Source organism: Nipponia nippon, unplaced genomic scaffold, assembly GCF_047370975.1.
Source record: "Nipponia nippon isolate SJK-2023a ecotype South Korea unplaced genomic scaffold, ASM4737097v1 scaffold_10, whole genome shotgun sequence".
Taxonomy (NCBI): domain Eukaryota; kingdom Metazoa; phylum Chordata; class Aves; order Pelecaniformes; family Threskiornithidae; genus Nipponia; species Nipponia nippon.
Genome location: NW_028262291.1, coordinates 20566732 through 20592084, shown reverse-complemented (window position 1 = coordinate 20592084; position 25353 = coordinate 20566732). Strand labels below are relative to the sequence as shown.

Below are 25353 nucleotides of genomic sequence, written 5' to 3'. Positions count from 1 at the left end.
TCTGGTAATGTGTGTTAACAGGCATTTTTTTAACAATTGGAGGAAGAGTGGGATGAAAGCTTTTCCTCCAGAAATTAACCATGAAATGTAAATCCACAGATGCTGCCGTGTCAGGCTGATGCCCAAATCCTACAGTAATAAACAAACAACTAATATTCCCTAATTTCTAACTTTTTAAAGCATGTGTATGTTTGAAGACTATCCGCTAGCTGAACTGTTGTAGATATAGTCAGTAGGAGTAAACTCTGCCCCAGCATGAGTAGAAAAAAGTCAAAATTGCAGCAATGGCTCGTGCTAATTTTTCATTTATGAAAAGCATGTTTGTTTGTTTGCTTTGGCATGGGGCTCTAAAGTGAATGTTGTGATGGGGAGTTTTGGAAATAAATTACTATTGCTGTTAAGTCTAGGAAGGAGGGAAGAAGACTTTTTCTTTGAAAAAGGAGTGTGGATCTTACTTGGATTTGTGAATTTTACTGAAAATGTACTCTGTAGGTGCATGTACTTCTGGAACTGCTGCACTCAAATTATTATTTAGATAGGCAAAAATAGAGTGTTTAATCACATCTTAAAGCTTGTTGGGAATGCAAGAGCACACTTTTCCAAGTTACTAGTTAGACTGATTTGAACACAGACTAAAAAGTTGATGCCAGGTGCCAAAAAGCTTCATTAATCCAACATTTAGAGTATTGTCTGCTGTGTCTGGACAGGAGAATTCAATAGAAAAGACAAAAGACAAGGGCCCTATTTTCATTATTAAAAAAAAAAACGACAACAAAAAAAACCCCAAACAGCCCCCTCCCAAAAAAACCCTAAAAACACACAAAACACAAAACAAACAAAACCCAACAAAATAAGTGAGAGTGTTTTTTAGGTAACTTTTCACTACTTCTTGAAAATATCAGCTTAATTTGCAGATTTTAGGGAAAGACTAACACATGTCTCTGCATTTTGTACTAAAAATAAAATCACCTTTCAACAATGTGTGCTGAGTGTCTAAAATTAATTTTACTCAAACCCAAGCTTCTTTAAGCAGTCTCCAGCTAGGCACCCAGATCCCTTGACTTTCAAAATCATCATTTACTGGTGAAATCTTTAATCTGGTCTTCTGCAGGTGAGTGTATTGCTGCTTCTTGTCCTCTGGAGTGTCTATTTAAAAAAAAAAATAGTTGGATACATGATAACTTTACTATAATTTTATTTTCTAACTTCAGTGTTCAGTGGTAGCCTGACATATCCTACTCTCTTGTTTTGATAATCTGTTGTTTTTCTGCTGTCTGTCCTTTTAATCTCTTGCAAGACTAGTCACGTTATCAGGCTTTATTTTTTGCCAGAGTAATCCATTGCTTTTTAGTGAAGGGATTTAGGAAAAAAGAAAACAGCAAAAATTATTGCCTCAAACTGGGGAGATTGTGCTTTGCCCTTGCAGCCCCATAAAATAAGCTTACTTGGAATTTTCTGCGGACTGGTACCCCATCCTGCCCACCCCCTCTGCCCTTGCTGCTGAAGCCCTACAGCACATGAGAGTTTTTTTCATCTCTCACTTTTTAAGATTGTGAAGATGATGATGAAGAGGAGGAAGAGGAGGAAGAAACTGAGGCCACTGTGGAGAGAATGGCTGATTCTCTGAAACTGGAGCCACACATAAACGGAGCGAGCATTTCCTCTGATGAGGACGGTGAAAATTGCCCCATTTGCCTCAACACGTTTAGGGATCAGGCTGTTGGGACTCCTGAGAACTGTTCCCATTACTTCTGCTTGGACTGCATCGTGGAGTGGTCTAAGGTGAGATGTTTTGTCCCTGATATCTTGTGGCCTTCTGGTGTGCTCAGCTCTTTCCCCTCTGATCATGCTGTTCTGCTGTAGTGAGAACAAAACACTAATATTTATATTTTCTTTCTTAAGCTTTTTTTACATAGACTTGGGTTACTGCTCTGTTTGGCAGGATTCATGTTTGTGAAGTGTGGTTCTGTTTTTCTTGTACCCATCCTGATCTGTTGTGTTCTCTGAAAGCTGTAATGTGATAAGCAAGTGTGTTTCTAGGCATCTAAAATTCTTTTTTTCAAGTCAAGACACCAGTAATACTGGTTTTCTCTGTGTTGTGTGTATTTCTCTGTATATCTGTCTTTATCTCTTGTTGAATTCTGTGTTGTGGCTGCTGGATGGGGGTCTGTTGCAACAGTGAATGTTTAAACATAGAAAAGTTATAAAAGAATACTGACTAAATCAGCAGTTTGCTCTGAATTCAGTTTTCAGTCAGAGTTCCTTGCCGCCTGTGTAGTTCCCATAATCATAATCCAGGGTGGGAATTACAACAAAACTTACTGTGCATGCAGCAGTACCAGTGGTAATTAAATTTAAAAATAAATAAATAAATCACTCTTACAAATATATTCAGTAAGCCGTTTCCAGTTGCTCATTCGTCCAAAAGAAAGAAAATGCCCTAAAACATGAGCACTATTTCAAGGCAATGTTTGGAAGAACTTTGATGTTGCTTTGGCTTATTACATTAAGAATTGAAGATTTCCTTTTTAAAAAATTGAATCAAGACATGTGCTTATTAACTGTATGGGGAATTTTTTTTTTTCTTTCTAGAATGCAAACTCCTGTCCAGTGGATCGAATCCTCTTTAAGTACATTAGCATTCGGGCACATTTTGGTGGTAAAATCTTAAAAAAGGTAAGCTTTCTACTGCAGCAAACAACAAGGCCAGTTGCCACAAAATAGCTGTTCAATGGTTCACACTTCTGGCGTCTTTATCTGGTATTTGGTATCTGGATGAATTATTTCTGTCCTATTTTGAGATTGCCTTTTAAGGAACTGTTACTGTTTTTCTTCCTCCTTAACCATGTTTCCTGCAGTATTGTGTGTGGATTGAAGTGTGGCATTGTTTCTGATGGCAAAAAGGGTGGTTTTCTTAACTGCCTCTTTTGCATAATGGACATTTGACTCTAAGCTGTTCTGCCTTGATAAGCCTGTCCACATGGGGAAAATGCCCTGCATACTGCAAGTGCTGTTATAATACGAATAGGAATAATCTAGGTTATACATGATCTCTTCCTTATGTCTTGCTACCAGCTATACTGTGTAGCAGTTGTGTTTGTAAGGGGAGAGAGACACAAGGCAATAGTAGAGCTCTTTACTAGCACACTCAACTGCCTTTGTCTCTCTCAAAGAATATTGAAGAGCCGTCATTGCTCTTTATTACTATCAAAAACATGTTGGTTTTTAGGGGACATTTAGGAGTTTGATGCTCTGTTTTCATAAACTGATGGTTTATTATTAAATGTTTGCATTTTAACAGAAGCGCGAATTAACATTTAAATCATATGTTTGGGGGGGAAAAGCTAAGCTTGCTCTCTTCTTTTGTCTTGTTTTTGGGGTTTTTTGTTTGTTTGACTACTTCTGATCTTATTTGGGATTTTGTTTTCGCCTGTTCTTAAAATGCAGTTTTCTATAGTTGTTGGTGTCTGACAGTACACAAGTTCAGTAGATATTTTCAAGCATTTGATCATGCCCTAGATGTGTTGAACAAACTAAATGAAGGTTCTGGTTGTAACAGCCATTTTGGTTCATTCGCTTTTAGATTTTGCTGCGAGTACTGTTAATGTGTCGATGGATTTTAAAAAGTGCCACATTCTGCATAAAATGTGAATCCCTCTTTTATGTAGATTCCTGTTGAGAACACGAAAACTCAGGGTAATGATGGAGAGGATGATCCAACCTTCTGTGAGGTGTGTGGCAGAAGTGACCATGAGGATCGCCTGCTGCTGTGTGATGGCTGTGATGCAGGGTAAGAAAGGTTGAAATGAATGTAGCACCTGCGTGATTGCAGATGGCACTGCAGGGCTGGCCAGCGTCGGGTCCACAGGCACTATCTGGTTTGTAGGCTGCCCCTTGCTGCTCTCTTCAGGCTCATCATGTGCCCAGACTTGTACCCACGTGCTTATAGTGCAGAGATCCCCATGATGTGACGGATCTCTTTCTGGTCATGTAGCAGCGTCTGTGTGGAGAGTCCTGCACACATCAGTGATGCAGACCACTGAAACAGGTGACCATACCTTCAAGTGATGAAGATGTTTTGTACTCATCCATGCAACATATGGGTACATGGAGGCTAAAAACGTATATCCTTTGTCTCCTTGAGAGGGTGCATGACTTGTCCCACCTGCCTGGGCATTAGTGCTGTGCGGGAGAAGTGCTTAAGATTCAGAGTTTTGTGAAATTTTGAGGTCTTTTCTTTATAGCCACAGCTATTAAATGATTTCCTTACTCTTGCTTACTTCTGTCTCTGCCTAACATATGCCCCCCCCCCCCCTTGATTAATAAAATAAGTGTTTAAGTAGAGGCATCAAGATACTTGAACACAACTTTGGGCCTACGGTCTTCTGCTAGAATTTAAAGCTCTTACACTGTTTAATCAGTCTTGCGTCATTGTCAGCTTTATCATATCAAAAGTTACCTGTTGAACAAAGAGAGATACTTGCTTGTAATGAATATGTAAAATAATCTTTCAAAAATTACTTCTAGCAAGCTAACCAGACATCTGGTAAGTCTAGTTTTGTCTTTGTGTTCTGTAGTGTCCATATACACTGATTCACCTTCTGGAGAAGAGACAGAATCAGGAATGATAAATGCTGTTAAGCATGTCATCAGAACACTGAGTTTAAAGTACTTAACCAAAACCAATGTTTCATAGGTCTTATCTGAAGTCAAGTCTTTCAGTTCTTTCTGAACTTTCATAAGCCTTATCTGAAGTCTGGGTATTGCTTCAGATTTTCCTTTGTGGTCTCTCAATACTTCCTCTGATTCCCCACCCCTCTCCCCCCAGTCTGATACAGTTTTTGATTTTTATCTTATTTTCCTAAAATAAGTTCTTTACAAATGCTTGACTTCTAGAGTTAGCACTTCTGGAAGCACTTCCTGAAGAAGGAACTTGCCATCTTTACTAGCTCTCCATGGCTGAGATTAACTTTAGAAAAATGTAGACTAGCTTGCTTCAAATCCTAGTTTTATTCCTCTACATTCTCTGTCTGACTTGACACTGAAAATTTCATCAGTTATTTTTGCCAACAGTTCTAAAGCCAATGGAGTCATCCTGTCTTTCCATTGCTTTTAGCTAGACATGGCTTTCCGCGATGTTTAAACTGTGTGGTATAATACTATTATCTTATGAATTTAAGTTATGGTTTCAGTAATCAAATCTTTTTCCATTGAAACCATTTTCAGGTAAGACTTGTTGGAATGTGACAACCTAACTTCCTGAACTGTGTAACAATAGCATTAAGGTTGGTATGAATACAAAAGTGAGCATGCCTAGACACTTGAACAAACAGTAGAAAAAGGGTTAATTGCATTAATGGCGTGACACATTAATCTGTGACTTCGTTCAGGTTACCAAGTAGCAAGAAGAGAGTAACACTGATATAGAGACAGGTGTCAAGAAGATAAAGAACAGGGCTACATCCATGACCAAAATTCCTTCATTTTATAGATCTCATTTTTCTTATTGTTTCATAGAATACCAGGTTGGAAGGGACCTCAAGGATCATCTGGTCCAACCTTTCTAGGCAAGAGTACAGTCTAGACAAGATGGCTCAGCACCTTGTCCAGCTGAGTCTTAAAAGTGTCCAGAGTGTTTGTGAAGACTGAGACAAAATAATGAGGCAGAAGGTCCCCGAAAGCATCCATTCATTCCTTAAAGGTACAAGAAAGAAGTCAGAAATGAGTTCTTCACTGCCAGTCACAGAGCCCGAGAGGTGTGTTGAGGGCTTGATGGCCACTGTCTGTTGCACACAAAGAATCCTGGCCAGACTGCCTGGGCACGTAGAGTCTTTGTGCTTGTGAGTGGGTGGGTACAAGAGTGCAAGTATGGAATCATAGAATCGTTTGGGTTGGAAAAGACCCTTAAGATCATCAGGTCCAACTGTTAACCTAGCACTGCCAAGTCCACCACTAAACCGTGTCCCTAAGCACCACATCTACCCGTCTTTTAAATGCCTCCAGGGATGGGAACTCAACCACTTCCTTGGGCAGCCTGTTCCAGTGCTTCACAGCTCTTTCAGTGAAGAAATTTTTCTTAATATCCAATCTAAACCTCCTCTGGCACAACTTGAGGCCATTTCCTCTCATCACTTCTTACTTGGGAGAAGAGACTGACACCCACATCGCTACACCCTCCTTTCAGGTAGTTGTAGAGAGCGATAAGGTCTCCCCTGAGCCTCCTTTTCTCCAGACTAAACAACCCCAGTTCCCTCAGCTGCTCCTCACAGGACTTGGACCCTTCACCAGCATCGTTGCCCTTCTCTGGACACACTCCAGCACCTCAATGTCCTTCTTGTAGTGAGGGGCCCAAAACTGAACACAGTATTCAAGGTGCAGCCTCACCAGTGCCGAGTACAAGGGGACGATCACTTCCTTAGTCCTACTGGCTGCACTGTTTCTCGTACAGGCCAGGATGCTATTGGCCTTCTTGGCCACCCAGGCACGCTGCTGGCTCATGTTCAGCTGGCTGTCGAGCAGCACACACAGGTCCTTTTCCGCCAAGCAGTTCTCCAGCCACTCCTCCCGAAGCGTTGCATGGGGTTGTTGTGACCCAACTACAGGACCTGATGCTTAACCTTGTTGAACCTCATACAGTTGGCCTTGGCCCATCGATCCAGCCTGTCCAGATCCCTCTGTAGAGCCTTCCTACCCTCCAGTAGATCAACACTTTCACCCAACCTGGTGTCATCTGCAAACTTACTGAGGGTGCACTCAATCCCTTCATCCAGGTCATTGATAAAGATATTAAACAGAACTGGCCCTAATACTAAGCCCTGGGGAACACCACTTGTGACCAGCCACCACCTGGATTTAACTCCATTAACGCCACAACTCTTTGGGCCTGGCCATCCAGCCAGTTTTTTGCGCAGTGAAGAGTATGCCCATCCAAGCCATGAGCAGCCACCTCCTCCAGGAGAATGCTGTGGGAAAAGGTGTCAAAGGTGTTACTGAAGTCCAGGTAGACAACATCCACAGCCTTTCCCTCATCCACTATGTGGGTCACCTTGTCATAGAAGGAGATCAGGTTAGTCAAGCAGGACCTGCCCTTCATAAACCCATGCTGACTGGGCCTGATCCCCTGGTTGTCCTGTACCTGCCACGTGATGGCACTCAAGATGATCTGCTCCATGACCTTCCCTGGCACTGAGGTCAGGCTGACAGGCCTGTAGTTCCCTGGATCCTCCTTCTGGCCCTTCTTGTAGGTGGGCATCACATCTGCTAACCTCCAGTCAACTGGGACCTCCCCAGTTAGCCAGGACTGCTGACAAATGATGGAAGGTGTCTTGGTGAGCTCCTCTGCCAGCTCCCTCAGTACCCTTGGGTGGATCCCATCTGGCCCCATAGACTTGTGTGTGTCTAAGTGGTGTAGCAGGTCACTAACCATTTCCCCTTGGATTACGGGGGCTTTATTCTGCTCCCGGTCTGTGTCTCCCAGCTCAGGGGGCTGGGTACCCTGAGAACAACTGGTCCGACTATTAAAGACTGAGGCAAAGAAGGCATTAAGTACCTCAGCCTTTTCCTCATCCTTTGTCACTATGGTTCCCCTGACATCCAGTAAAGGATGGAGATTCTCCTTAGCTCTCCTTTTGTTGCTAAGGTATTTGTAGAAACATTTTTATTGTCTTTTATGGCAGTAGCCAGATTAAGTTCTAGTTGGGCTTTGGCCCTTCTAATCTTCTCCCTTCATAACCTCACGACATCCTTGTAGTCCTCCTGAGTTGCCTGTTCCTTCTTCCAGAGGTCATAAACTCTTCTTTTTTTCCTGAGTTCCAGCCAAAACTCTCTCTGTTCAGCCAGGCCCGACTTCTCCCCTGCCGGTTCGTCTTTCAGCCCATGGGGACGGCCTGCTCCTGCACCTTTAAGATTTCCTTCTTGAAGGATGTCCAGCCTTCCTGGACTCCTTTGCCCTTCAGGACTGCTCCCAAGGGACTCTGTCAACAAGGCTCCTGAACAGGCCAAAGTCTGCCCTCCAGAAGTCCAAGGTGGCAGTTCTGCTGACGCCCCTCTTTACTTCTCCAAGAATCAAAAAAACTATCATTTCATTATCACTATGCCCAAGACAGCCTCCAACAGTCACATCACCCACCAGTCCTTCTCTGTTGGCAAACAACAGGTCCAGCGGGTGCCTTCCCTAGTTGGCTCCCTCACCAGCTGTGTCAGGAAATTCTCCTCCACACACGCCAGGAACCTTTGAGACTGTTTCCTCTCTGCTGTATTGTATTGCCAGCAGACATCTGGTAAGTTGAAGTCCCCCACGAGAACAAGGGCTAGCAATTGTGAGATTTCTCCCAGCTGCTTACAGAATATTTCATCTGCCTCTTCATCCTGGTTGGGTGGTCTACGACAGTCTCCCACCATGATATCTGCCTTGTTGGCCTTCCCCCTGATTCTTACCCATAAACACTCAACCCTTTCATCACCATCTTCAAGCTCTAGACAATCAAAACGCTCCCTAACATACAGGGCTACCTCACCACCTCTCCTTCCTTCCTCATCCCTTCTGAAGAGTTTACAGCCATCCGTTGCAGCACTCCAGTTGCGCAAGTCATCCCACCGTGTTTCCATGATGGCAACTGTGTCATAGTTTTCCTGCTGCACAATGGCTTCCAGCTCCTCCCTCTTTGTTGCCCATGCTGTGTGCATTGGTGTAGGTGCACTTCAGTTGGGCTGTTGATCCCATTACGTTTTTGGGAGAAGAAACTCTAATTCTTATGTGACCATTCTCGGGTGCTTCTGTGTTTTCTAACACATTAATAACCCTTGCATCATTGCTGCCGCATGGCTCTCCATCCCCTACCTCCACTGAGATGGCAGACCAAAGGACCTCGCTAGCATATAGTCTCTCAAACATTGGTGTGCTGCCCCCAGGCTTATCTCTAGTGAGCCTGGTTTTATCCCTTTCCCCCTTCAAATCTAGTTTAAAGCTCTTTCAATGAGCCCTGCTAACTCCTGTGCAAAGAGCCTTTTCCCCCTTTGAGGGAAGTGTCCCCGTCTGTCGCCAGTAGGCCTGGTGTGATGTAAACTGACCCATGATTAAAAAACCCCAAATCCTGCTAGTGACACCATGCTCGGAGCCAGGTATTGATCTGCTGGCTCTTCCTTTTTCTTCCCTCATCGTTCCCTGCAATTGGAAGGGTAGAGGAGAACACTACTTGTGCTCCTGATCCCTTAACCAGTTGTCCCAAGGCCCTGAAGTCTCTCTTGATTGCCCTCAGACTTCTTGTTGCAACTGCATTGCTGCCTACATGAAAAATCAATAATGGATAATAATCTGAGGGCCGTACCAGGGTAGGAAGCTTTCTCTTCACATCTTTAACCTGGGCCCTAGGAAGGCAGCAGACTTCCCTAAGTGGGTCCAGTCTGCATATTGGGCCTTCTGTTCCCTTCAGAAAGGAGTCTCCTATGATGATGACCCGTCTTTTTTTTATTTATGGAAGCAGTTTTGACTCAGGGCGTAGTCTGACTTAACCTCGGCAATGCCTCCAAGCTAGATGAACCATCGTCCTTGTTATTGTTTGGTTCTACTTGCGGAGCCTTGTACGTGTTATGCAAGGGCACCTGGGAAGATGCACCTGCTGTGCTGGGCAGCAGGTAAATGACCCTGAGAGAAAGAATGTGAGTAAAATCAATTTACTCTGAGTATTTTTGTAAAACAAGTACCACCTTATCGTTCTGTAAGATCTGGCATTGAGTTTTGTTATGATGATTTTCTGTGTGATGAGGTACTTTCCCTATCCAGGGGACTCTAGATAGCTGTTGCAATAGGTTCTTCAGTGTCCAAAGTTTTAGGGCTGAAAGTCTTTGCTTGTCAAGTGGCTCATAACATGACTTCAGAACTCCCAGAGATAGTTTGAAAAGTATGTAATGAAGTTCTTGCTACAAGTACTTTTGTTATGACTTTGGCATGAACCTAACAATATTAACTTGTCAGAATACTACTTTGGGGAAATGGTCTCATTCCTGGTAGCTGGCAGTTGGAGAATGAACTCTCCTTTCCCAAAGAAGGAAAATACTTTGCTACTCTAATTTTAAAGTAATGATTTATTGTAAACTTCATTTTTCAACTTCATCTTCTTAAGTCTTTGAAAGAGTGCAAAATCTCATCTGCTAAGGTGTACTTTCGTGCAAGAAGGACATGATACTCCATTTTGTATTGACAATTAATGTATTTTAGTATAAACATAATATTGGTGGTTTTGACAGTTTATCTGCAAATTGAGTTTATCACAACATGGTTGGGAACAGGTTTGAAAGACACAATCTGAAGTTTAGGTGATGGGTGGGAGGTAGATTAACAGTTGTAGTCTCTCTGTGGTTTTTTTTTTATTGCTATAAAATGGGATTAGAACGTCAGATGGATGTTCCTTTCCTTTCCTTTCCTTACTCTGTGGCCAGGCACTGAGGTATGTTATCAGGTAGTGAATCTTGGCACGGGAAGGTGAAACAGAGAGCTTCACTCTTTTTCCTTTACTTATTTCAGAGTTAAACACCGTCCTACATCAGAAATAACAGTAGCATTTCCCCTTTTCGAAGAAGAAAAAGTTGGTCATAGAAATGTTGCTAATTTGAAGTTGAAACTCTTATTGAAGGCTGTGGTCTCTCTATGTTCCTTGCCTAGGGAACTTGGTCTAAGCACTTGGTTTTCATGGGAAGCATCTAATTTACTTGGGAAATCTGTTTTAATTCTTTTTAGCAGTGTAACTTGAACATGAGTTGCTTCAAAAATTCTGTGCTACTAACACATGTCGCTTTGGCTGGGTTTTAATTGCTGAAATGGAATTGAACAAATTGCAGAACCCAAGCTGGATAATGTTGAAAGGCTTTCCTGGGTAGCTTCTCTGTAAGTGGCTGATGAGACTGTTCAGTCTAGTTGCTCAGCCTGTTGGGTAGAGAACGTTTCAAAGGGCCTACCTAAGGGGAGCATCATGCTGTCTTCTTTCCCTTTGAGATTTGGTAAGGATGAGCATGGTTCTCAGTCGGATGGTGTTGGGAAGTCAGTGTGGTTAGTCTCCAGTCCTGCAAGCAACTGTATGAAGCCAGTGACTGACCAATGCTCTGCAACCTAGCTTGTGCAGTTATGCAGAAATCCTTATCACCAGTTGTCTTTATCGTGCCAGGTGTATGTGGGATGCAATGCGTTTATTCAACGTAACAAGGCATTGCAGTTGACCTGTGTCTAGTCATGCAAAATAAAATGTTCGTAAGTACCAGTAATGTTAATAGTATGTTGGTTTGCAGGAAACTGATGTTGTTTCCTGATTGCCTGTCTCCCCAGCACCTCAATACTGCTCTCCTTTCTCTTTGCCACCATCAGTTTTGGCTCTGCACATTTCCTACAACTTGGGTTGAAATGGCAAGCGATACACCACACAGTGAGGGAAAAATGCTCACTTTTCTGAGCTTTTTTGAGCCTAAAGTGATCAAAATACCATCTAGAATTGAAGATACGTATAACTGTCAGGTAGTATCATTTCTCTGGAGACTGGTAGAAGCAGATGTGTAGACTGTAGTTTCAAGCGAAAAATGTGTCTGCCTTATATAGCGTGTGGATAGAGGTAAAAGGCTCCCTTCCCTTGGTAAGGAGCACATTGTTTGATTTTTTACTTTTTTCTTTTCTTTTCTCAAGGTATCACATGGAATGCCTTAATCCACCTCTGAGTGAAATCCCTGTAGATGAATGGTTCTGTCCAGCCTGTGCCCCCATGGGTGTCAGTGCTGCTGCAGGTAAAGGTTTCGTGGTATCCAGTCAAAGTAAATATTTCTATCTTTACTTAGATGATGTGAAGCATGTGCTGTTTTGAATAGATGTTTAACCCTGGTTTTAGCTGTTTTAAATAATTGTTTTGCTAATCATTCTCTCTTGAACCTAAAGAGTTGACTTGAACTCCTGACTAATAAGAGGATCTTGTTTATTAAGATTTTCATCTCCAGGTACAACCTGTAGAGCTGCTTCTTATAAAAATTTTTTAATCTTCTTGAGGCAAGCCCAGCACATTCGTGCAACTGCATGATATTACATTGGAAAGAATTTATTAGGATACTGACCTCAGATTGCCAAGGTAGCAGCAATTTCTGTTACCTAGAAAATTGTCTTTCTGTGTAACAGTCTGAAGCAGTGATGTCTGTGCTCATTTCCTTTTGAGAGCATAATGTCTGCCTTTGGAGGTGATTGGTTTAAGAAAGGGAATACTTTTTGGTTTTTTTGTCCAAAATTCTTGAAATGCTTTCACCTGCAGAAAGACAAGTGACCTGGGCATCTTTTCTTTCAAGATACAGATCATGTCAGTGAAGAAGAGGTTGCTGCCCTCGTGGCTGATGTTGTTCCTACCACCAGTAGGCTACGCCCTCATGTCCGAACCCGAGCTATAGCCAGAACTCGGCAGAGCGAACGAGTTAGGGCAACAGTGAACAGAAACCGGATAACAACAGCGCAACAAATTCAGGTATTTAGGAGTATTTGCTACTGACCCTCTGGAAGAACCTTGTGGAAGAGTTGAAATAAGTCCCTCCTTAAGTAGCTCAGCTGTCTGTGGTGGCTGTCCATAGCTCAATGGTTAGTAGTTGTAGAGTTCTTTTAAATTGAAATGTAGAACATGTGCAAATTGAGTGCAGAACATGACCAAGACTCTCTATTTTGAAATCTGTGGTAGCTTCCTCTCTTAATCTGCACTTTTATCACCTCAGCTGTGAGCAAAATTGTATTTTTATTCCCAGTGGCTGTTAATGCACAGTTTCTGCACTGCTTCTGTTTTTTTAGCATGCTTTTTTGCAGAGACAGGGCATGTTTATTTGACACTTGTGTATTTGCTTGTTTGCCCTCCTACCCCCTTTCCCATAGCAGTAGAGCCTGTTGGCCACCTTCAGCCCAATTGAAGAGAAAAATTTAGTGGTTTTAAGGTTTCTATGTTTGTGAAAATCAGCCTCTTATTGAAGAGAAAAAAAACCCAGGTGCTAGTGTCCTCAATGATGTGGCAATGTGAGTTCAACCACACTAACAGGTACCAGAGAATCTATGCAAGAAAGTATCCCAAACACCCAAAGTCCCTCAAATCCTTTACTCATTGAACTGTTGACCGAAGATGACTGCAGCTGAGATGTTTCTGGACGAGTCTGTTGGCTGGGGTAATTATAATCCTTTAGGTAACAATTAGTATGCTGCAAACTGAGAACTTTCAAACTTGGGGATCTCCTGTCTGCTTTACCCTCTGGCTTTAGCCAAAGCACTCTACCTGTCACTTGCATGGACATAAAAAGCCTTAAATTGCATAGGAGGTTATGGTGACTTAGTGTGGAAGCAGAGCCTGTAAATAACCTCTGTGGGACTAGTGATATGTTAATTGGTTCTTCATTAATGCTGCTGTTGAATTTGGTAGAAACGTGTGAAATTCTACAACTTTAGAAAGGAAGAGGAGGATCTCACTTGACATAAGGAAAATTGTTTTTCCCCTGGGGATGGCCAATCATGGGAATAGGTTGCTTGGACAGTTTTTGAAATCTCTATCTTTGATGGTTTTCAACACCCACCTGAAGAAAGGCCTAAACAACCTGGTTTGAATTCAGTGTTGACCAGTGAACAGAAAGGTCACAGTGAACAGAGGGACACCCCAAGATCCTGTCCAACCTGAATTACTCTGTGATTCTACGAAAATAAACTTGGTTTCATCTGACAATAACATGCTGTTTTGGTTATATTAAGTCAGTTTTTTCCAAAGATAAGAAAATGTAGAAGAGAGAGAGAAGGGAAGAATGGATAAAACTAAGTATTTCTTCAAGTTGGTCAGTTGGCTGTGGGTTTCAGGTTGGGTCTGCTATAAAGTCTCTCCTTGGAGTGTAAACTGCAGACTGGGAGAAGACTTGAGTTGGAAGTAGGAGGTCTGGCAGATTAAGCTTTCCCTTGTAATCCAGTTGTAAAACTCAGGTGAGAAAGAAAAAGGAAATGAGATTGTGAAGTGCCTCAACTTCATGAGCTACACTTCTATATTCTGTAACTTCAGGCAGAAGAAATAAAGGGAAGTAAAGGTAAATAAAGACAGGCTTCAGGGAAGAAAACAAAATGCCAAAATCTAGGGGAAAAAGTGGAAGTTTTCCATTATCTTAGCTTCCTGCTGGTTGGGAAGAGCAGTCTACTGTTAATTTCCCTTGATTTAAGGACTTCCCAGAGTACTTTAGCAGTCCTTAAATTCATTATGTCCTTCATGGTGGAGGTCATCTTACTTGGCTGCAACCCCCCTGTCTCCAAGCCCAGGCCTTTTAATTAAAGTTGTAGGAGAATGAACAAAATAGAAAAACTTGATGAATGATTTGATGCATCGTTGTTAAGCAATTACATCTGAGTTGTCAGGGCTACATGTTGAAAAAAATAACTGTAGAAGAGTGTTGTTTGAGGTGAAAGGCTGTGCAAGGTAACTGCTAGTGCTTTTCTTTCTTTCCCCACCTGTCATTTTAGAAAAAGTGTGGAGCTGCCTCCTGCAGATGAGAAAGGTGGTGCCTGGGGACTTACTGTTGCATAGTAGTGTAAACCAGGGAGCCCAGTACTTCCCATTCAAGAAGCCATTCCTAGCTCCACTTCTCGATCTGCGGAGATTATTACAAACTATACCTAGAAAGGCACTATTACTTATTCCCTTTGTCTCTGAATAAAAGTGCATCTTACTCTAGCTCATACCTTGAGCTGTCTGAAGTTAATTCCACTGGTTAAGTGTGTGTAAGCTGTTGTCCTCAAAGCATAGAGAGATGCTGATTTCAGATCCTTGGTAAGCTTTAGTATTCGCGGAGGCAGTTTGTTTTGTAATTCATCTGTTGTTCTGTAGGTGCCTAAACTACTGGTAGTTAACTAGATGCGCTATTTTAGGTCCTTCTAGAACAATAAATATGTTTAGGCTAATGTTCAGGGCTTTCCTTACTCCCTCTTGTTCTCCAAATCAGAGAACCTTATGTAGTATTTATTGGCATCCATGATACTTAAAACAACGGCATTCTAATAAAAATAGCTCAGTAAAATAGTTCAGAGCATGCATTAGTGACACTAACAGAAGCCTGGCGAAATTACTTCCATAGTAAGATGAATTGAAACATATATTTCTCTTGGCGTATTCTATTTCCAAACATTTTGCAGTTTGAAGCTTCTTTGCCACTGCAAGATACTCTAAAGCCGTTCTCCTAGTGCTTGTGCCACACATACATTTCATAAATGTACAAGGATCCGATGGATATGCTCTGGTAGAAAGTAAGCACAGTGAATAATCTGTAACATCAGAGGCATCTTTGCATCTGCTACGCTCATATGAAACTTTATCAATTCTTGATGCGTTGTAGTTGCTTGAAGAAAGGAGAGGGGGTAGGGAAGATGGCCCTGCCCATGGCAGGGGGGTTGGACTAGATTATTTTTAAAGGTCCTTTCCAACCCAAACCATTCTATGATTCTGTGACTATGACATTTTAGGAATATGGTTGGTGTGGGTGTGGCCCACAGAGCTGTTGAGAGAAGCCTGCTCTTGATGTCTTTCCAAACAAAGGAAGGAACAAACCTGTGCTATGTTTGCCCAGCAAGGAGTCTTTGAGTTCACATTCTGAGGCTGGTGGTTCAGAATCCATACTTTTCAAATGTGTTTGTTTAAATGTGGTTGACCCTTCAGTATAGAGGGAAGAGGAATTTGAACCTTGTAGGAGCAGCACCTTGCTTATCGCAATGAAGTGATGCTCTGGACGGTGACTCACACCTGCCGTTTCAGTGAGTTCCCTGAGGTGTGTGTTTGAAATGCTGCCTCTGGACATGTTTCACAGCATTAGGTAAATCTGACCTAAAGAATGAGCAGTATAAGACAGGGGACCTGTACTGTGTTGGCTTTTCAGTCTTTGCTCATCGCACTCTGCTGCATGATGAGCCAGAGGTCAGTTAGGTGGATTTCGGAAAGTTCTTAAGTGAACATTTTCATTGAGGAAATGTCAGTCTTGGGGATTGTTCTCATTTAAAGAGTCAGAGTTAGGCTAGCCATGACTTGTAATACTGAGGGAGACTGAAGAGCAAGGTCATGTTCTCCTTAATATAACAGTCAGTAGGTGAGAAAGGTGACATAATTGCTTAACTGGTAGCTTGGTGACGTGAGTGCTTCTCGTTCAAATCTCAAATCCATTTTTCATCAAATATCTTTATAACTAACTTGTTGCTGACCTTTAGATACCTGTATCATATAACTTTTAATCCCCCACACAGCATGTCCCAAGGTACCTCATGTCCTCTCTTCTGGATGAAACAATTGAAGCAGTTGTAGCAGGCCTAAACACAGCCATCTACCAGCGTCCTCTTACACCACGGGCTCCTACTAGGCAGAAAAGAAAAACAGGTAAGGGCGTCAGCCACCTTCTGTGGTTCCTATCTGCAAGAATAAAAGCTTTGGGAAGATAAGCCTGAATCATACAAAATTCTCTAGATCAGCTGTATGGTGCCACACCTATGCAGCTACAGAAGTATACCACATGCGTTTTCTTCTTTCCCCATACCGCCTCTGCCCAGAAGTGTCTTGAAGGTTGCTTTTAAATAAATCCTAATGATTTCACTTTTTCTGCTCTGCTGTTCTATACTGTTGCAGCACATTGTAGGTCTCTCTGAGCTGCTTTGTGTGCCATGGGGGAATGAAAAAGGTACAGGGTAAAATGCAGCGCCAGCAGTCAGCCAAATACTTGGTTGTCTTCTGTCCCATCAGGTAGGAGGAAGAAAGTAGGAGGCAAAAAAAGAACTCAGACAAAATCTTCTGCTGGGAAGAAGAGTTCAGGGACACAGCTGAAGAGACGCAAGCGTCTGATAAAGAAGAGAAGGGGGAAAAAGAGGAGAGCAAAATCACATGTGAGTTTCTGCCAGCGTCAGTGTCTGCCATTTTTCAGCCATCTATAAAAGCACTATAACATGGCATTCAATGGAAAAAATACTGTCTTATAGTGATAACTTTTTTCTGGTGGGAGTATATGCAGGATGAGTCCAGTGTACTCCAGAAAAATGCTGTATGTGGAAACGAATTTCAGTTTCCAGGCAGGCCTGGTGGGTTTGCTGACAAATCCTGTTACCTGAACTGCAGGGATCACACTGTAAAGTGTGTCCTGCAGGCTTTGTGTTATGCCTTGCCCATTCAGCTGTAGTGTTTACTTGGTACTGATGCAAGCTCAATTAAAATTGCCAGCCCTATTCTTTTTAATGCGCTATGGATGTTTGTGTCTGTGTTGTTGCAAACCCAGCAAAACCCCTTAATCAGCCATAAGGCCCTCAAAATCCCTTTCAGTTGTGGGTGGTATTCTCACGTGAACTATACTGAATACGCTGCACCGCCTTGACTTTGGTCCTCAGCTGCCTTAACTAGAGTTTTCATCCTACAGCCAGAACTGTCCCTCCAGCCTTTAATAAGGAACTGACAATTTTGAATTACATTATTAAAGATTTTTAGAAACTTAACTTACCTGGTCGCTTAAATCTGATACGTGCAGTCTCTGTATGAAGTGACATACAGGCCATAGTTAGAAGCTTAATAAATGCTTTAAAAAAAATATATACAATAAATGCACACCACTTCTGCTACCGACGGTAGTAACCTGATGACTGTACTTAACCTAAGTGAAGAATCTGGGGCTTTAAACCCAGGATACCTACCTGCCCTAACACACAAATAACCCAATCTCTTTATCTGTACAGGTGAAAAATGAGGTTACTACTCGCTCCCGTATTGCAAGAGCTCTTGGTCTTAGTAAACCTGTGCGTGGGGCCTCGCTTCCTTCCATGTACAAACCAATGGAGCCCTCGCTTGGTCTGATGAGAGCAGATATCGGTGCAGCTTCTCTGTCTGTGTTTGGAGATCCATATGAGTTGGATCCTTATGAAGGGTAAGATACCTCTGGATTATGATCATGGACCTGATAATTTCACAGGTGTTGGGTTGTTTGTACATGTGACTTTTTGCAGAGTGTAGATCTCGCATCTGAAGACAGCTTTGGATACACAGCTCATAATGAGACACTGGCCTGTTCTTTCATTCCTTCTTGGCCAAGTTGCTGAGCTCTTAAAGAATCAGCCCTCTTTAAAGAGCTTTGTTGAAATAATAAGCCTCAAGAAAACCTTTAATAAGATCTATGGGGTTATTCAAAGGCTAGAATCTGAAGGAGTCGGATCCTAATCAGTCATTTTCTATTTATTTAAGTGAAGATAGCTAGTGTATTTGATAGACGATAAACAGTGACTTCACATAGAATTAAATGGACCTGTGGAATCTTCCATGTTTCTGCTTTTCCATCTTCACTTTTCCAGACACTGTAAATTCAGGAGGAATCTTACTGTGCCATAGCTTGTGTCACTCTTAAACTTTGGATTTTGGGGAGGGGGCATCTGAAATTATTGTTGGTGAAATTTAATTTTCCACTGAATAAGTCTCTCCTGATCCTTTCATAAAAGGAAATTACCCATTTAGTATTTTAAAAATAAAAATCTGCATTCGAATCTCTGCTGGCTGAGTTACGCTATTCTATTTACGTAGCCACAGAAAATAAATACATTGCACAAATCTTTTTTTTAATGTATCATAATAAAACAAACAACAGTCTCTAACCATATCTGTCCTAGTAGTATTATCTACTTCATCTATTTGACATGAAAAACATTCAGACAATTTCAGGGTTCATGTGTGTGTGTTTTACCCACAGTAATGAAGAGGTTCCAGCAAATCCAGATTCACCAGTGAGTGCCAAAAGGAGAGTTCTTTCCCAGTCAGCACTGAGGTCTCACCGCCCTGTAGCTAGACCTGTTTCTGTGGGACTTCCCAGGTAAAAATCCATCAAGTTATTTATTTTATTTTATTTTTCTTAATTGTCTAATGACCCTAACAAAAGAGCAAACTGGGTGAGCATCCTGACTTTTTTCTTACCCTGAGTATTTTGAAAGAGTATGTATGTGAGTGTGTGCCTGCACATGAGTAGATAAATAACATTTTATGCAAGAATTCTTTTTTTATGTTGAAGGATACACACTTACTCTTTCATAATAGCTCTAACTATTGCACTGAAATTTCAAATTTGTATTTCCACCCTAATCTGGCTCTTCTTGCTTTCTGTTTTGGGATTGTTTAGTAGCCCCATTAGTATGTTTTAAATCCCAGTCTCATTAACCTTTAAAAAACCACTTGCTTATTTGAGAGGGCAAGGGAATCTAATTGCACATCCAGAGGAGGAGGTGAGGGATGTACCCACCTCACCCAATTCCTCTGCCACTTGTTGGAGCTTAGAAAATAGAGGGAAAACTCTTTGTTGGAGCCTGCAATGTAACAGTTGCTTTGCTGTCTGACAGATGTCTGTTTGTGTGCAAATTGTGTGTCCTTGTGCCCACCAGGGCCAGGGAGTGTTGGTGAGTGCCTCCCTCCCACTGGCAACCACAGTGGGTTTTCAAGACTGGGGTATAGGACAGAGTGCAGAGGGGTAAGACACAGGGAGCAGGAGCATGACAAGAAGAAAAGGGATGGGGAAAATGACTGAGGCAGATACCAACTGAGTCACAGAAAACTGCAAGTCGGAGGGAACTGAAGACTAGGGGAAATGGAGGGAGCTCAGCTTAAATGATTAAAGGTGTGAGAGGTTTACATGGCTGTCCTCTAATGCGTCTGACTTATGGTGAAGGTTGGTTTCTCAGGATTAAGATAGTAGATTTCTATGGTAACTTGGAATATTTCTCCACCTTTCCCACGTCAATCCTGAAGGAAGCCTTTCAGGAAGCTTTCCATGACCTCAGAGTTATTTGAGTAGCACATTGTTTAGAAGGTAAAACTGTTTAGCTGAAATTCAGCTTTTCTAAAGGTTTGATTTGCCTGGACTACCCTGAGTTTCCTGGTCTGGCCTTGGAGGCCAATTCTTTTAGCCTTCCCATTTAGTCTTTCTGTTGTATGTTATTACAGGTTTTTGGTGTACATTATGTTTTGAAAGCTTGCTTTGTTGTGATACAGAAATGAAATGTAGCTCCCTCGAAGAGCTGGGTCTGTTGGTCCCTTTTAAAGTTGTTTGTTTGTTTGTTTTAAAACCCAAGCAAAACAAACCCCAAAATCCCACCAACACAAAAGCAAAGAAAGAAAAACAAAAAAGCCACACCCCAACACCAAAAACACTCAGACCTTTTCAGTCCATGTTTCAAGAACAGAGAACTTAAACCATTTTCATAAGATTGAGTAATGCATAAAGGGGAGTGTTAGTGTTGTCCCATGTGTGGCAGCATTGCTGCTGTTTTTCAGTGTAATTCCTCCTGTGCCATGCTCTTCGCTACGCTACCAGTAGGCACCTATGTGTATTCTGATTGGTGCTAAACACTGGTTCAAGGTGCATCAGTTTTTTTAGATAGCAGTGTAGGCCTGAGGAATCCATTTGTCATCATGATTTGGTGGGGGGGAAGAGAGGCAGCTAGGATGGAAATGTCTCTGAAGTGCTGAACAACGGTTTACACTTCAAAAATGCATCTTAAATGCACTGGAAAGTTAATCTTGATACACGACACAGTGAACACCACTCTTAAATAAGATTAAAAGCATTTGCTTACCAAAGGTCTCTGGTATGATTACATGCTTTCCTATCCTGTGGTGTTCCTGTAGGAAGTCAGTAAAAGCTTCACTTTCTGTTTGTCAGAGGGAGATGGGGGCTGAATTACTCTAGTGAAGCCAAAACTACAAGTGAACTTCCCCGGCTGACCTCTGTTTATGCCCTTGATCTTGGTTTCTTTTTAATGTAATGTGTGTGTATAGAACAAGTGCTGTAAGAGTAAAGGAAATATAACCCCTCTGAAACATGCAGAAGCAGTGTACCTGCCTTGAGTCCGGATCAAGAAGCAGAAGCTGCCCCTGTGCCTGATCTGTTGGGAAGTATCCTGTCTGGACAGAGCTTTCTCATGATGAGTAGTTCGGATGTGGTCATCAACAGAGATGGTTCACTGACGGCGAAGAAGGCAGGTAAGGGTTTGGCACTTCATAGTGCAATTAGCCTCTTTGTTTCATCCACGTCTGCCCTGGTCCTACAGGCTGCATAGCTTCAAGTATAGGGGTACTCTTATTGAGCATTTGAATATGTAGGATAGATTCAGTAGTTGCCAGCAGTAATCTGTCTAATAAGATTCTTATGTACGCTCTGAAATAGTGTTACTTGTCTCTGTTTTAATTGCAGAGCTGTTACTGAAGGATTTTGGTTTTAAAAGGTAGTTTTCTGCTTTCAAAAGTACTGCACTGTAGTTTCATGCTTTGTTATTAAAAAAAAAAATGGAGGACTGGATAGAGCAGAGATCTCTTAGTACCCAATTCTTCTGGCATTTGTCATGCATTGCTGCCATGCCTGTGAACTGTACTTCAGTTTGAAGAACAGTGATGAGGACCTTGGCAAGAAGCTTCTTTGCAAAAGTAGAGCTCTAGAATACGTGTTAGCATCTCAGCTGTGTCTTCCCTTGGCATGGTGTTATTTGGAAAGAATGTCTTCACATTGAAACTTAGAGCTTTATTCTTAAAATAAGTACATATAACATCCTCTGTTATAGTCATTTTTATCAATCAGCAACTACAGGATAATAAACATGAATCTGGTGATATCTATAGAACCTAATAATTTATTACCGAAACATTAGTGTTTACCTCAAAGATGCAGTTGTCTGGCATTAAACCTTGAGCATCGGACCAAAAGAACTATTGGACTGCCTTATTACTGTGTTGTATGTCTGCAAACTGAAGTGGAACTTAAAATAATTAGCTCAGTACTTCTTTTAATGTTGGGGGGAAAACATCCAGATGCGTACTGTTTAATTGTTTGCTTGTGTGCCATAGCTCCACTTCACAGAAAATCAGTGAATGACTCGAGTGTGGATGATGGTTCAGGACATAACACCCAACCGAGTACAGTGCACTCAGGGACCACAGCAAGCAGCTCCATTGCTGGACCTTCAGTTTCCTCGGGACTGAGTATTCACACCAGACCCTCCTCCTCAAGCTTGTTTTCATCGCCTTCACCGTCATTGAGCAGGATTGAGCCTGCAACAAACCCTGCACAGACTACATCAGAAAAGGCAACTGTAAAATCAGAATATTCAATGACACCCAGGTCTGTTCAGACTCAGAATACAGCTACTCTGAGCAGGCATGGCTCCAAGTTAGATGAAATGCCCAGATTTAACGGAAACTCTAAAAACTTTGCACCCACTGACTCATCTTCAAAGCCCCTGAGCTGTAACTTGAATTCTGGCTCAAAAGCTGTAACTGTGAGGCAGCCATCAAAACCACCTCCCAAGAGAATTGATATCTTTGAGCTTCCCAGGATACCAAAGATTAAAAAGGAAACCAGCAGCAAGCAAGTGGAGCCAGAACCTGCAGGAAACCAAAGCTGTGACATCCCCAGCTCCTGTATAACCCAGCTGACTGGCAAAGAGAGCACTAATCAGCCGGGAAAGGGTAGCAAGGTGGAAAGTCAGAAGTCAAATGCCAAGGAATCTCAGCAACAAATGCGTATAAGTGGGGTGTCTTTTTCTACGAATACAGGCGTGTATAGCAGTTCATCAGTACTGGGCACTTCAAGGAGCAAAGGCCCAAGCTCTTTTGAGAGTTTTAAAATCAATATTCCGGGAAACGCAGGGCATCCCAGCAGACTGTCTAACCCAGGATTTTGTAACACCTTCCGCCCTGTGGATGACAAAGTGCAACAGAAAGAGAGTCCTTCACCTCTTTTCTCAGTTAAGAAAAAGCAGGTCAAAAGTGAAATATATGATCCCTTTGAGCCAACAGGATCGGACTCAAGTTCAGCAAGCAGCAGTCCTGAAAGGCTTGGCTCAGGGATCCCACTAACTAATATTACCAGGACTATTTCCATTGAAAATCCAAAAGTTCAAACGTTTCAAACTGTCCGTCGTTTCACCCCTTACACGGTAGAAAATATATTTGGATCTGGGGCTGACTCTGATGTACCGTCTAGTAACACAGAGTCTCATGATGACGTGACGGTACAAAGCAGGATTGTAGAACAGATCTCTGATACAGAGGAACGAGACAATATGGATGAGGAAGACTTTCTAAGCAGTCCTTGCACTTCATCTGCTGTTAAGCAAATTTCTAATGTAGAGTGTTTAAAGGAGGAAAACACAGAGGGCCCTAATGTGTTCTTTAATGCTGAAGAATTGATTAGACCTCATATTAATGTGAAACTAGAACCGGATAGTCCCTCAAAGAATGATGGGCAGCAGAAAGTCCAAAAGGTAGAACAAATAGAGAGGCGATCGCGTTCCAGATCCTGTTCGAACTCCAGCTCCCGAAGCAAGAAGAAGATGAAAAGGAAAAAGGCACTTGTCAAAGAGCGTAAGAGATCCCGATCAGGGTCTAGGGATAGAGCACACTCAAGGGACCGAAGCTCCAGATCAACCTCTTGGTCAGGTGGAGAGGAGCATAGCAAAACACACACATTGAAACCCAAGAGCAGGAGGTCTTCTACTGACCGTTCTAGCAGTCACGAGCGATCAAAAAAAAAGAAAGTGAAGGATAAAACCAAGGATAAAAAGGCAAAAACTTCCTGGTCTAGGGAGAGAAGGAAATCTAGGTCACGTTCAGGTAGTCCTGGAAGTACTTCTGAATTTTATGAAAATAGGAAAAAGAAAAGACGGTCTCGATCAAGATCAAGACGGAGGGAACGTTCCCGATCGAATAGCATTGAGAGGACTAAAAGGCGGAAACACAGAAGAGACAAAAGCTATGAGAGGTATGATAAAGATAGTAGCTTGAGGTCAAGGGACAGAAAGAGATCGAGATCCAGGTCTCGGGAGAGGAGAAAGTGGAGGTCTCGGTCTCGGTCTGCTTCTCGATCTCGGGAGCACAAAAGCAGCAAATCAAAGGAAAAAAGACCACGCTCGAGATCACGTTCCAAAGAAAGAAAACACAGATCAAAAGAGACCTCACTTCCTCCTCCACCAGAAAAGGATCAAAAGCCTCCAGTTGAAAATGTGTCCAAGTGTCTGGAGCAACCCCATTCCTTCAAACAAGAGCCAAAGGAGGAGCTAGTACTAGAAGAGTTTTCCATAACCATCCAACCAAATGTCAAACTTGAGGAAATACAGGCTGAGACCCCGGTTCAACTGAGAGAGGCCCAAGAAAGTATAAAGGTAGAGCCCATCTGTCAGGAATTGACCAGTGAAACTCCATTCCCTGTGCCAGAGATCACAAACATTTGTGTTCCAATTGGCAATGTGGATTCTTTTGCTGAAACAGAATTAATGAGTAGTAGTGATCCAGCAGTGCTTGGTAGCTGTAGCAATACAAACCTTGAGATTACAGTTAAAATAGAAAATACTGCATTATGTCCATCTCTGATGGAACCACCCCCAAAGAAGGAAGTTATCATGCACGCTCCAACTGAGGCTGCACCAATTCAAAGCTCGTCCAAAAGCAAAATAACAGATTGTGTGAAGGAGGTTAAAGATGAGTGCCTTGTGTCAAATGAGAAAACAAGTAATTTCAGTAAGCCTGAACTGGAGGTGGTACCTCAGGGTCCTGCATTGAAATCAAAAGCACCAGTGAAAAGAGTTACCTGGAATCTTCAAGAGGAAGAAAGTGGCACATTGTCTGCTGGAAAAGCTCCAAGTAAGTCTCTCTTTCGGAAAACAAGCAGCAGTTGAAGCAGGCTGTATAAGGCTTAGGGTTTTGGTGCCTGGCTAAACCTGGTTGTAGTGTAACAGCTCTGTCACCTGAGCTGGGGTGATCCGGTGGTTTCCAATCCTGAGAGCTGGCATTTTGCACTTGTTGAAATCATGAGGTGAGTTGTGCTAATGAATCAGAGAGGACATGCTGTCAGCACAGCTCAGCTAGCCAGAGGCAGCTTGTTCAGCCATGAAGTGCGTAGTGCAACCCGATTTCTGAACTGGCAGTCCATGTTCCACCCTTTCTGCAGTTAACTAGAATGGTCATTTTGCATTCAGAATTTATAAGTATTTCTTGGAACCAAGGAGTCTGAAAAATCTCTGTAGCTCGCTCCTGTGAGCTCTGCTAAGCCAAAGCTGCTAGAAACAGTTTGGCTTGGGACCCTGCACTATGTATGTTGACAGAGTTGCTTGTGTGGTTCTTGTTGGTTACTCTCACGGAAACCTAGTAAAAAGCAATTGTTCAAGGGGATGATAAGTCCTCTATTATCAGAAGCTTTAAAATGTTGATGACTGCTAAACAAAATCCTTTTATAGCTAGCTTTGTTGTTAGATCATTTTTTATTTTAATTTTTAAAAATATAATTGGCTTTGAATCTTTGACCTGTTACATTTATTTTGTTCCTAAATATTTTCTTTTCCTT

At 42.2% G+C, this 25353-nt stretch overlaps 1 protein-coding gene and 1 long non-coding RNA gene across 9 annotated transcripts in view; one reads left to right on the top strand and one right to left on the bottom strand.

Moving 5' to 3' along the window:
* The window catches only part of PHRF1 (PHD and ring finger domains 1), a 36517-nt gene that overhangs the window by 6779 nt on the left and 4385 nt on the right, over positions 1-25353 (top strand). For 3 of the 5 annotated variants that reach the window (XM_087745858.1, XM_087745859.1, XM_087745860.1), the window contains exons 4-14: positions 1550-1782; positions 2593-2676; positions 3669-3790; positions 11669-11766; positions 12313-12485; positions 16256-16385; positions 16746-16885; positions 17723-17910; positions 18724-18843; positions 20848-21002; positions 21861-24653. In XM_087745858.1, the coding sequence (XP_087601984.1) occupies positions 1550-1782; positions 2593-2676; positions 3669-3790; positions 11669-11766; positions 12313-12485; positions 16256-16385; positions 16746-16885; positions 17723-17910; positions 18724-18843; positions 20848-21002; positions 21861-24653 (4236 nt within the window). Of the gene's footprint in view, positions 1-1549; positions 1783-2592; positions 2677-3668; positions 3791-11668; positions 11767-12312; positions 12486-12508; positions 13165-16255; positions 16386-16745; positions 16886-17722; positions 17911-18723; positions 18844-20847; positions 21003-21860; positions 24654-25353 lie in introns of those variants that run through there. The other 2 variants (XM_087745861.1, XM_087745862.1) reach the window with 2 other exon arrangements.
* On the bottom strand, positions 9-25353 carry LOC148057110 (uncharacterized). 4 transcript variants are annotated; one of them, XR_015701880.1, is made up of 4 exons: positions 24601-25353; positions 16271-16364; positions 4409-4459; positions 9-1146 (listed from the first exon to the last, which is right to left on the bottom strand). It is a non-coding gene; the product is annotated as an uncharacterized LOC148057110 (long non-coding RNA). The 4 variants fall into 4 exon arrangements; XR_015701882.1 differs by lacking the exon at positions 9-1146 and adding an exon at positions 17491-17520 and having other exon boundaries at positions 3797-4459; positions 16271-16361; positions 24601-24658; XR_015701879.1 differs by lacking the exon at positions 9-1146 and having other exon boundaries at positions 3797-4459.